The 13,734-nt window shown below is 44.5% G+C and overlaps 1 protein-coding gene across 3 annotated transcripts in view; it reads right to left on the minus strand.

Moving 5' to 3' along the window:
* Positions 1 to 13,734, minus strand: part of LOC139550037 (elongation factor 1-delta-like) — a 51,871-nt gene that overhangs the window by 18,246 nt on the left and 19,891 nt on the right. For 2 of the 3 annotated variants that reach the window (XM_071360613.1, XM_071360612.1), the window contains exons 3-7: positions 13,645 to 13,704; positions 12,773 to 12,851; positions 12,562 to 12,647; positions 10,946 to 11,134; positions 6,546 to 6,740 (exon numbers count right to left, since the gene is read on the minus strand). In XM_071360613.1, the coding sequence (XP_071216714.1) occupies positions 6,546 to 6,740; positions 10,946 to 11,134; positions 12,562 to 12,647; positions 12,773 to 12,851; positions 13,645 to 13,704 (609 nt within the window). The remainder of the gene's footprint in view (positions 1 to 6,545; positions 6,741 to 10,945; positions 11,135 to 12,561; positions 12,648 to 12,772; positions 12,852 to 13,644; positions 13,705 to 13,734) is intronic. The other variant, XM_071360615.1, reaches the window with a different exon arrangement.

Here is a 13,734-nt window from a genome sequence, read left to right on the forward strand (position 1 = left end):
AGTAATACTAACATAACAGACCACTATGATACATTAGTAATACTAACATAGTCCTCAGACCACTATGATACGTTAGTAATACTAACATAGTCCTCAGACCACTATGATACGTTAGTAATACTAACATAGTCCTCAGACCACTATGATACATTAGTAATACTAACATAGTCCTCAGACCACTATAATACATTAGTAATACTAACATAGTCCTCAGACCACTATAATACATTAGTAATACTAACATAACAGACCACTATGATACATTAGTAATACTAACATAGTCCTCAGACCACTATAATACATTAGTAATACTAACATAGTCCTCAGACCACTATGATACATTAGTAATACTAACATAACAGACCACTATGATACATTAGTAATACTAACATAGTCCTCAGACCACTATGATACATTAGTAATACTAACATAGTCCTCAGACCACTATAATACATTAGTAATACTAACATAGTCCTCAGACCACTATGATACATTAGTAATACTAACATAGTCCTCAGACCACTATAATACATTAGTAATACTAACATAGTCCTCAGACCACTATGATACATTAGTAATACTAACATAGTCCTCAGACCACTATAATACATTAGTAATACTAACATAGTCCTCAGACCACTATGATACATTAGTAATACTAACATAGTCCTCAGACCACTATGATACATTAGTAATACTAACATAACAGACCACTATGATACATTAGTAATACTAACATAGTCCTCAGACCACTATGATACATTAGTAATACTAACATAGTCCTCAGACCACTATAATACATTAGTAATACTAACATAACAGACCACTATGATACATTAGTAATACTAACATAGTCCTCAGACCACTATGATACATTAGTAATACTAACATAGTCCTCAGACCACTATGATACATTAGTAATACTAACATAGTCCTCAGACCACTATAATACGTTAGTAATACTAACATAGTCCTCAGACCACTATAATACATTAGTAATACTAACATAGTCCTCAGACCACTATGATACATTAGTAATACTAACATAGTCCTCAGACCACTATAATACATTAGTAATACTAACATAGTCCTCAGACCACTATAATACATTAGTAATACTAACATAGTCCTCAGACCACTATAATACATTAGTAATACTAACATAGTCCTCAGACCACTATAATACATTAGTAATACTAACATAGTCCTCAGACCACTATGATACATTAGTAATACTAACATAGTCCTCAGACCACTATAATACATTAGTAATACTAACATAGTCCTCAGACCACTATAATACATTAGTAATACTAACATAGTCCTCAGACCACTATAATACATTAGTAATACTAACATAGTCCTCAGACCACTATAATACATTAGTAATACTAACATAGTCCTCAGACCACTATGATACATTAGTAATACTAACATAGTCCTCAGACCACTATGATACGTTAGTAATACTAACATAGTCCTCAGACCACTATGATACGTTAGTAATACTAACATAGTCCTCAGACCACTATGATACATTAGTAATACTAACATAGTCCTCAGACCACTATAATACATTAGTAATACTAACATAGTCCTCAGACCACTATAATACATTAGTAATACTAACATAGTCTTCAGACCACTATGATACATTAGTAATACTAACATAGTCCTCAGACCACTATAATACATTAGTAATACTAACATAGTCCTCAGACCACTATGATACGTTAGTAATACTAACATAGTCCTCAGACCACTATAATACATTAGTAATACTAACATAGTCCTCAGACCACTATAATACATTAGTAATACTAACATAGTCCTCAGACCACTATGATACATTAGTAATACTAACATAGTCCTCAGACCACTATAATACGTTAGTAATACTAACATAGTCCTCAGACCACTATGATACGTTAGTAATACTAACATAGTCCTCAGACCACTATGATACATTAGTAATACTAACATAGTCCTCAGACCACTATAATACATTAGTAATACTAACATAGTCCTCAGACCACTATAATACATTAGTAATACTAACATAGTCTTCAGACCACTATGATACATTAGTAATACTAACATAGTCCTCAGACCACTATAATACATTAGTAATACTAACATAGTCCTCAGACCACTATAATACATTAGTAATACTAACATAGTCCTCAGACCACTATAATACATTAGTAATACTAACATAGTCCTCAGACCACTATGATACATTAGTAATACTAACATAGTCCTCAGACCACTATGATACATTAGTAATACTAACATAGTCCTCAGACCACTATAATACATTAGTAATACTAACATAGTCCTCAGACCACTATAATACATTAGTAATACTAACATAGTCCTCAGACCACTATAATACATTAGTAATACTAACATAGTCCTCAGACCACTATGATACATTAGTAATACTAACATAGTCCTCAGACCACTATGATACATTAGTAATACTAACATAGTCCTCAGACCACTATAATACATTAGTAATACTAACATAGTCCTCAGACCACTATAATACATTAGTAATACTAACATAGTCCTCAGACCACTATAATACATTAGTAATACTAACATAGTCCTCAGACCACTATAATACATTAGTAATACTAACATAGTCCTCAGACCACTATGATACATTAGTAATACTAACATAGTCCTCAGACCACTATAATACATTAGTAATACTAACATAGTCCTCAGACCACTATAATACATTAGTAATACTAACATAACAGACCACTATGATACATTAGTAATACTAACATAGTCCTCAGACCACTATGATACGTTAGTAATACTAACATAGTCCTCAGACCACTATGATACGTTAGTAATACTAACATAGTCCTCAGACCACTATGATACATTAGTAATACTAACATAGTCCTCAGACCACTATAATACATTAGTAATACTAACATAGTCCTCAGACCACTATAATACATTAGTAATACTAACATAACAGACCACTATGATACATTAGTAATACTAACATAGTCCTCAGACCACTATAATACATTAGTAATACTAACATAGTCCTCAGACCACTATGATACATTAGTAATACTAACATAACAGACCACTATGATACATTAGTAATACTAACATAGTCCTCAGACCACTATGATACATTAGTAATACTAACATAGTCCTCAGACCACTATAATACATTAGTAATACTAACATAGTCCTCAGACCACTATGATACATTAGTAATACTAACATAGTCCTCAGACCACTATAATACATTAGTAATACTAACATAGTCCTCAGACCACTATGATACATTAGTAATACTAACATAGTCCTCAGACCACTATAATACATTAGTAATACTAACATAGTCCTCAGACCACTATGATACATTAGTAATACTAACATAGTCCTCAGACCACTATGATACATTAGTAATACTAACATAACAGACCACTATGATACATTAGTAATACTAACATAGTCCTCAGACCACTATGATACATTAGTAATACTAACATAGTCCTCAGACCACTATAATACATTAGTAATACTAACATAACAGACCACTATGATACATTAGTAATACTAACATAGTCCTCAGACCACTATGATACATTAGTAATACTAACATAGTCCTCAGACCACTATGATACATTAGTAATACTAACATAGTCCTCAGACCACTATAATACGTTAGTAATACTAACATAGTCCTCAGACCACTATAATACATTAGTAATACTAACATAGTCCTCAGACCACTATGATACATTAGTAATACTAACATAGTCCTCAGACCACTATAATACATTAGTAATACTAACATAGTCCTCAGACCACTATAATACATTAGTAATACTAACATAGTCCTCAGACCACTATAATACATTAGTAATACTAACATAGTCCTCAGACCACTATAATACATTAGTAATACTAACATAGTCCTCAGACCACTATGATACATTAGTAATACTAACATAGTCCTCAGACCACTATAATACATTAGTAATACTAACATAGTCCTCAGACCACTATAATACATTAGTAATACTAACATAGTCCTCAGACCACTATAATACATTAGTAATACTAACATAGTCCTCAGACCACTATAATACATTAGTAATACTAACATAGTCCTCAGACCACTATGATACATTAGTAATACTAACATAGTCCTCAGACCACTATGATACGTTAGTAATACTAACATAGTCCTCAGACCACTATGATACGTTAGTAATACTAACATAGTCCTCAGACCACTATGATACATTAGTAATACTAACATAGTCCTCAGACCACTATAATACATTAGTAATACTAACATAGTCCTCAGACCACTATAATACATTAGTAATACTAACATAGTCTTCAGACCACTATGATACATTAGTAATACTAACATAGTCCTCAGACCACTATAATACATTAGTAATACTAACATAGTCCTCAGACCACTATGATACGTTAGTAATACTAACATAGTCCTCAGACCACTATAATACATTAGTAATACTAACATAGTCCTCAGACCACTATAATACATTAGTAATACTAACATAGTCCTCAGACCACTATGATACATTAGTAATACTAACATAGTCCTCAGACCACTATAATACGTTAGTAATACTAACATAGTCCTCAGACCACTATGATACGTTAGTAATACTAACATAGTCCTCAGACCACTATGATACATTAGTAATACTAACATAGTCCTCAGACCACTATAATACATTAGTAATACTAACATAGTCCTCAGACCACTATAATACATTAGTAATACTAACATAGTCTTCAGACCACTATGATACATTAGTAATACTACCATAGTCCTCAGACCACTATGATACATTAGTAATACTAACATAGTCCTCAGACCACTATAATACATTAGTAATACTAACATAGTCCTCAGACCACTATAATACATTAGTAATACTAACATAGTCCTCAGACCACTATAATACATTAGTAATACTAACATAGTCCTCAGACCACTATGATACATTAGTAATACTAACATAGTCCTCAGACCACTATGATACATTAGTAATACTAACATAGTCCTCAGACCACTATAATACATTAGTAATACTAACATAGTCCTCAGACCACTATGATACATTAGTAATACTAACATAACAGACCACTATGATACATTAGTAATACTAACATAGTCCTCAGACCACTATAATACATTAGTAATACTAACATAGTCCTCAGACCACTATAATACATTAGTAATACTAACATAGTCCTCAGACCACTATGATACATTAGTAATACTAACATAGTCCTCAGACCACTATAATACATTAGTAATACTAACATAGTCCTCAGACCACTATAATACATTAGTAATACTAACATAGTCCTCAGACCACTATGATACATTAGTAATACTAACATAGTCCTCAGACCACTATGATACATTAGTAATACTAACATAGTCCTCAGACCACTATGATACGTTAGTAATACTAACATAGTCCTCAGACCACTATGATACATTAGTAATACTAACATAGTCCTCAGACCACTATAATACATTAGTAATACTAACATAGTCCTCAGACCACTATAATACATTAGTAATACTAACATAGTCCTCAGACCACTATAATACATTAGTAATACTAACATAGTCCTCAGACCACTATAATACATTAGTAATACTAACATAGTCCTCAGACCACTATAATACATTAGTAATACTAACATAGTCCTCAGACCACTATGATACATTAGTAATACTAACATAGTCCTCAGACCACTATAATACATTAGTAATACTAACATAGTCCTCAGACCACTATAATACATTAGTAATACTAACATAGTCCTCAGACCACTATAATACATTAGTAATACTGACCTCAGACCACTATGATACATTAGTAATACTAACATAGTCCTCAGACCACTATGATACATTAGTAATACTAACATAGTCCTCAGACCACTATGATACATTAGTAATACTAACATAGTCCTCAGACCACTATGATACATTAGTAATACTAACATAGTCCTCAGACCACTATGATACATTAGTAATACTAACATAGTCCTCAGACCACTATAATACATTAGTAATACTAACATAGTCCTCAGACCACTATGATACATTAGTAATACTAACATAGTCCTCAGACCACTATAATACATTAGTAATACTAACATAGTCCTCAGACCACTATAATACATTAGTAATACTAACATAGTCCTCAGACCACTATGATACATTAGTAATACTAACATAGTCCTCAGACCACTATAATACATTAGTAATACTAACATAGTCCTCAGACCACTATGATACATTAGTAATACTAACATAACAGACCACTATGATACATTAGTAATACTAACATAGTCCTCAGACCACTATAATACATTAGTAATACTAACATAGTCCTCAGACCACTATAATACATTAGTAATACTAACATAGTCCTCAGACCACTATAATACATTAGTAATACTAACATAACAGACCACTATGATACATTAGTAATACTCACATAGTCCTCAAACTTGGTGATCTCTTCCTCTAGCAGGTCTGTCCCCACCTTGTCGTCCTCGACAACACACCCGATCTGGAGCTTCTTTATGCCGTAACCCACGGGAACCAGCTTGGACTGACCCCACAGCAGACCGTCAGCTACAACAGACCTCACACACTCCTCCAGCTTAGACATGTCTGTCTCATCATCCCACTGAGGGAGGGAGAGGAGGGGAGGGGAGGAGAGAGGAGAGGAGGGAGAGAGGAGAGGAGGGAGAGAGGAGGGAGAGAGGAGGGGAGGGAGAGAGGAGGGGAGGGAGAGAGGAGGGAGAGAGAGGAGGGAGAGAGAGGAGGGAGAGAGAGGAGGGAGAGAGAGGAGGGAGAGAGAGGAGGGAGAGAGAGGAGGGAGAGAGAGGAGGGAGAGAGAGGAGGGAGAGAGAGGAGGGAGGGAGAGGAGGGAGGGAGAGGAGATAGAGAGGAGGGAGAGAGGAGGGGAGGGAGAGGAGGGGAGGGAGAGGAGGGGAGGGAGAGAGGAGAGAGAGAGGAGGGGAGGGAGAGGAGGGAGAGGAGAGAGAGGAGAGAGAGAGGAGGGAGAGAGGAGGGGAGGAGGGAGAGGAGAGAGAGGAGGGAGAGGAGGGAGAGAGAGGAGGGAGAGGAGAGAGGAGGGAGAGAGGGGAGGGAGAGGAGGGGAGGGAGAGGAGGGGAGGGAGAGGAGGGGAGGGAGAGAGAGGAGAGAGAGGAGGAAGAGAGGAGGGGAGGAGGGGAGGAGGGAGAGGAGGGAGAGGAGAGAGAGAGGAGGGGAGGGAGAGAGAGGAGGGAGAGGAGGGAGAGGAGAGAGAGGAGGGAGAGGAGGGAGAGGAGGAGAGGAGAGAGAGGAGAGGGGAGGGAGAGAGAGGGAGGAGGGGGAGGAGGGAGAGGAGGGAAAAGAGGGAGAGGAGGGGAGGGAGAGAGGGGAGGGAGAGAGGGGAGGGAGAGAGAGGAGGGAGAGAGAGGAGAGAGAGAGGAGAGGAGGAGAGAGAGAGAGGAGAGAGAGAGGAGGGAGAGAGGAGAGAGAGAGGAGGGGAGGGGAGGGAGAGGGGAGGGAGAGGAGGGAGAGGAGAGAGAGAGAGGAGAGAGAGAGGAGGGGAGGGAGAGGAGGGAGAGGAGAGAGAGAGGAGAGAGGAGGGAGAGGAGAGAGAGAGGAGGGGAGGAGGGAGAGGAGGGAGAGGAGGGAGGGGAGGGAGAGAGAGAGGAGAGAGAGAGGAGAGAGAGAGGAGGGAAGGGAGAGGAGGGAAGGGAGAGGAGGGGAGGGAGAGGAGGGGAGGGAGAGGAGGGGAGGGAGAGAGAGAGGAGGGGAGGGAGAGGAGGGGAGGGAGAGGAGGGAGAGGAGGGGAGGGAGAGAGGAGAGAGAGAGGAGGGGAGGGAGAGGAGAGAGAGAGGAGAGAGAGGAGAGAGAGAGGAGGGAGAGAGGAGGGGAGGAGGGAGAGGAGGGAGAGGAGGGAGAGAGAGAGGAGGGGAGGGAGAGGAGGGGAGGGAGAGAGAGGAGAGAGAGGAGGAAGAGAGGAGGGGAGGAGGGGGAGGAGGGAGAGGAGGGAAAAGAGGGAAAAGAGGGAGAGGAGGGAGAGGAGGGAGAGGAGAGAGAGGAGGGAGAGAGGAGGGGAGGAGGGAGAGAGGAGGGGAGGAGGGGAGAGGAGAGAGGAGGGAGAGGAGAGAGAGAGGAGAGAGAGAGGAGGGAGAGAGGGGAGGGAGAGGAGGGGAGGAAGAGAGGAGGGGAGGAGGGAGAGGAGAGAGAGAGGAGGGGAGGGAGAGAGAGGAGGGAGAGGAGGGAGAGGAGAGAGAGGAGGGAGAGGAGAGAGAGAGGAGAGGTGAGGGGAGGGAGAGAGGGAGGAGGGGGAGGAGGGAGAGGAGGGAGAGGAGGGAAAAGAGGGAGAGGAGGGAGAGGAGGGGAGGGAGAGGAGGGGAGGGAGAGAGAGGAGGGAGAGAGGGGAGGGGAGAGGAGAGGAGGGAGAGAGAGGAGGGAGAGAGAGGAGGGAGAGAGGAGGGAGAGGAGGGGAGGGAGAGGGGAGGGAGAGGAGGGGAGGGAGAGGGAGAGGAGGGAGAGGAGGGAGAGAGGAGAGGGAGAGGAGGGAGAGGAGAGAGAGAGGAGAGAGGAGGGAGAGGAGAGAGAGAGGAGAGAGGAGGGAGAGGAGAGAGAGAGGAGGGGAGGGAGAGAGAGAGGAGAGAGAGAGGAGGGGAGGGAGAGGAGGGGAGGGAGAGGAGGGGAGGGAGAGGAGAGGAGGGAGAGGAGGGGAGGGAGAGGAGGGGAGGGAGAGGAGGGGAGGGAGAGGAGGGGAGGGAGAGGAGGGAGAGGAGGGGAGGGAGAGGAGGGAGAGGGAGAGGAGAGGAGGGAGAGGAGGGAGAGAGAGGAGAGGGAGAGAGAGAGGAGGGGAGGGAGAGGAGAGAGAGAGGAGGGAGAGGAGAGAGAGAGGAGGGAGAGAGGAGGGGAGGAGGGAGAGGAGAGGGAGAGAGAGAGAGGAGGGGAGGGAGAGGAGGGGAGGGAGAGGAGGGGAGGGAGAGGAGGGGAGGGAGAGGAGGGAGAGGAGGGAGAGGAGGAGAGGAGAGAGAGGAGAGAGAGGAGGAAGAGAGGAGGGGAGGAGAGAGAGGAGGGAGAGGAGGGAGAAGAGGGAGAGGAGGGAGAGAGAGAGAGAGGAGAGAGAGAGAGAGAGAGAGAGGAGAGAGGAGGGAGAGAGGAGGGGAGGGAGAGGAGGGGAGGGAGAGGAGGGGAGGAGAGAGAGGAGGGAGAGAGGAGGGAGAGGAGAGAGAGAGGGAGAGAGAGGAGAGAGAGAGGGAGAGGGAGAGGAGGGAAAGAGGAGGGAGAGGAGGGGAGGGAGAGGAGAGGAGAGAGAGGAGGGGAGGGAGAGAGGAGGGGAGGGAGAGAGGAGGGGAGGGAGAGAGGAGGGGAGGGAGAGAGGAGGGGAGGGAGAGAGGAGGGGAGGGAGAGAGGGGAGGGAGAGAGAGGAGGGAGAGGAGGGAGAGGAGAGGTGAGAGAGGAGGGAGAGGAGAGAGAGAGGAGGAAGAGAGGAGGGAGAGGAGGGGAGGGAGAGGAGGGGAGGGAGAGAGAGGAGAGGAGGGAGAGGAGGGGAGGGAGAGGAGGGAAGGGAGAGGAGGGGAGGAAGAGAGAGGAGAGAGAGGAGGGAGAGGAGGGGAGGGAGAGAGAGGAGGGGAGGGAGAGGAGGGGAGGGAGAGGAGGGGAGGGAGAGGAGGGGAGGGAGAGAGAGGAGAGGGGAGGGAGAGGAGAGAGAGGAGGGAGAGGAGAGAGAGGAGAGGAGGGAGAGGAGAGAGGAGGGAGGAGGGAGAGGAGAGAGAGGAGGGAGAGGAGAGAGAGGAGAGAGGAGAGAGGAGAGAGGAGAGGAGAGGAGAGAGAGGAGAGGAGAGGAGGGAGAGGAGAGGAGAGGAGGGAGAGGAGAGAGAGGAGAGAGAGGAGAGAGAGGAGAGAGAGGAGGGAGAGGAGAGAGAGGAGAGAGAGGAGAGAGAGGAGAGAGAGGAGAGGAGGGAGAGGAGGGAGAGGAGGGAGAGAGAGGAGGGAGAGGAGAGGAGAGAGAGGAGGGAGAGGAGAGGAGAGAGAGGAGGGAGAGGAGAGGAGAGGAGGGAGAGGAGGGAGAGGAGGGAGAGGAGGGAGAGAGAGGAGAGAGAGGAGAGAGAGGAGAGGAGAGAGAGGAGGGAGAGGAGAGGAGAGGAGGGAGAGGAGAGGAGGGAGAGAGAGGAGAGAGAGGAGGGGAGGGAGAAAGCATTAGATACGCCTTCCGCCTTTCAACTCGTTTCAACTACTGACATACAGACTTGACATCCAGCAGGATAGAAGGACAGGGGACATGGAACAGAGGGACAACGTACAGGCTTGACATCCAGCAGGATAGAGAGGACAGGGGACATGGAACAGAGGGACAACGTACAGGCTTGACATCCAGCAGGATAGAGAGGACAGGGGACATGGAACAGAGGGACAACGTACAGGCTTGACATCCAGCAGGATAGAAGGACATAGGACAGGGGACATGGAACAGAGGGACAACGTACAGGCTTGACATCCAGCAGGATAGAAGGACAGAGGACAGGGGACATGGAACAGAGGGACAACGTACAGGCTTGACATCCAGCAGGATAGAGAGGACAGGGGACATGGAACAGAGGGACAACGTACAGGCTTGACATCCAGCAGGATAGAAGGACATAGGACAGGGGACATGGAACAGAGGGACAACGTACAGGCTTGACATCCAGCAGGATAGAAGGACAGAGGACAGGGGACATGGAACAGAGGGACAACGTACAGGCTTGACATCCAGCAGGATAGAAGGACAGAGGACAGGGGACATGGAACAGAGGGACAACGTACAGGCTTGACATCCAGCAGGATAGAAGGACAGAGGACAGGGGACATGGAACAGAGGGACAACGTACAGGCTTGACATCCAGCAGGATAGAGGACTTGGCGATGAGCGCTGGTTTCTTGGACTTCTTGGCAGCGTAGGCAGCGATTCTCTCCTCCTTCAGCCTCTCTACCTCTTCATCCTCCTCCTCATCACTCCCAAAGAGGTCCATATCATCATCATCCTCCTCCTCTACCTTCACAGACTGAACAGTCACCGCCTGAGAGGAGACAGGAGAAATAAGCATCTACAACATATCGTTCATAGTACACTGATCTAACATGCAACAATTTCAGAGATTTTACTGAGTTCCAGTTCATAAGGAAATTAGTTAGTTTAAATAAATGCATCAGGCCCTAATCTATGGATTTACATGACTGGATGCAGGTCATGGAAGAACTGGGACATGTTCAGCTTCTAGGAATTGTGTACAGATCCTTGTAACATGGAGCCGTGCATTATCATGCTGAAACATGAGGTGATGGAGGTGGATGAATGGCACAACGATGGGCCACAGGATCTCATCACGGTATCTCTGTGTATTCAAATTGCCATCGATAAAATGTAATTGTGTTTGTTGTTCTTAGTTTATGCCTGCCCATACCATAACCCCACCGCCACCATGGGGCACTCTGTTCACATCGTTGATCAGCCAACGGCTCACCCACACAACACCATACACACTGTCTGCCATCTGCCCGGTACAGTTGAAACCGGGATTCATCCAACCTACCAGTGGCCATCCAAGGTGAGCATTTTCCCCACTGAAGTCAGTTACGACGCCGAACTGCAGTCAGGTCAAGACCCTGGTGAGGATGACGAGCACACAGATGAGCTTCTCTGAGACGGTTTCTGACCGTTTTTGTCACCAAATTCTTCAGTTGTGCAAACCCACAGTTTCATCAGCTGTCCAGGTGGCTGGTCTCAGATGCTCCCGCAGGTGAAGAACCCGGATGTGGAGGTCCTGGACTGGCGTGGTTACACGTGGTCTGTGGTTGTGAGGCCGGTTGGACATACTGCCAAATTCTCTAAAAAGATGTTGAGGCGGCTTATGGTAGAGAAATTCTGGCAACTGCTCTGGTTGACATTCCTGCAGTCAGCAGGCAAATTGCACGCTCCCTCAACTTGACACATCTGTGGCTTTGTGTTGTCTGACAAAACTGTACATTTTTAGAATGGCCTTTTATTGTCCACAACACAAGGTGCACCTGTGTAATGATCATGCTGTTGATTCAGCTTTTTCATATGCCACAACCGTCAGGTGGATGGATTATCTTGGTGAAGGACAAATGCTCACTAACAGGGACGTAAACAAATTTGTGCGAAATAATCTTTTTGTGCGTTTGGAACATTTCTGGGATCTTTTATTTCAGCTCCTGAAACAGAAACCAACTCGTATGTTTGTTCAGTTATAAAGCCGAAATATCGTTCATAGATCACACCATTCTTGGTACAGAAAAATCCAAATGTACACCTTCAATCTTCAACCAAATGTTTGGTCCAGTCCGCACAGAGTTCCGCGTCCACAACAGCCAATGTAGATGCGGACGAGGGTGGACGTTCGACGTCAGAAATAAATTGAATCATTTCGCTTGAACGGACCAAGCAGACAGTGCGGAGGTGTAAATTAAACTTCTCTAAACCCACCTTGGCACAGGGAACAGCTGGGCTTCTCTCCAGAACCTGGACTCTGTTCTCCAGCTTGAACAAGGCTGTTCTCAGATCCTCCACCACTACACACACACACACACAACATTATCGTCATTGTTTCTGTGGTCTGTGAACTGGGTCAATAAAGACCTATTCCACATCAATATAGATCAGAATATGATCATTAACAAATGAAAGCCAGACGTACCTTTGTGCAGTTCCTGGTTCTCCAGCTCCAGACTCTTCATACGAGACACCAACTCTTGGTCCCCACTGGCTGAGGAAGACTACACACACACACACACACACACACACATACCCGGCGGTCAGAGGAAGACCGCATGCTCTGACAGAGCAGATAAATAACTCAACAGGTCAGCTCTCTGACAGACCAGATATTTAACTATAGCAGGGTTCCCCAATTGGTGGTCTGAATTTGACCCCCCAAGCATTCTGAGCAAACAACTATAAAAACACCAGGAAATCAGCTCCAAGTGATGTAAATTTAGGAAATCTGTTCCTGCGCATAGTAGAGATACATGTGATCATATACATATAGGAGAAAGGTTTGAAATGATCTGTTTGGGACTCCTGCAGTCAAATTGGTGTCTACAAATGATCTGTTTGGGACTCCTGCAGTCAAATTGGTGTCTACAAATGATCTGTTTGGGACTCCTGCAGTCAAATTGGTGTCTACAAATGATCTGTTTGGGACTCCTGCAGTCAAATTGGTGTCTACAAATGATCTGTTTGGGACTCCTGCAGTCAAATTGGTGTCTACAAATGATCTGTTTGGGACTCCTGCAGTCAAATTGGTGTCTACAAATGATCTGTTTGTAATTATATTCTGGCCCCCAACCAGCCGGTCAAGAAAGAAATTGGTCCGCGGCTGAATCTAGTTCATGATCCATGGGGTAGAGGACAGAGAGGGGGACAGAGAGGACAGAGAGGGTAGAGAGGACAGAATTAGAGAGTGGGGGGGGGGGGGTTGGTCAATCTGTGTGTGTGTGTGTGTCGTACACGCCAGTTCAGTCCATGCGCCTCTCAGCCCTGTACAAGGCCCTTATGATGGGGACTTACATTCCTGTGCTGGCGCTTCTGGGGACGAGATCGTCCTCTACCTTGGAGGGGTGACTTTACCTGGTTAACATGGAGGGGGGAAGGAGCGGG

This window comes from Salvelinus alpinus, chromosome 23 (assembly GCF_045679555.1).
Source record: "Salvelinus alpinus chromosome 23, SLU_Salpinus.1, whole genome shotgun sequence".
Classification (NCBI taxonomy): Eukaryota; Metazoa; Chordata; class Actinopteri; order Salmoniformes; family Salmonidae; genus Salvelinus; species Salvelinus alpinus.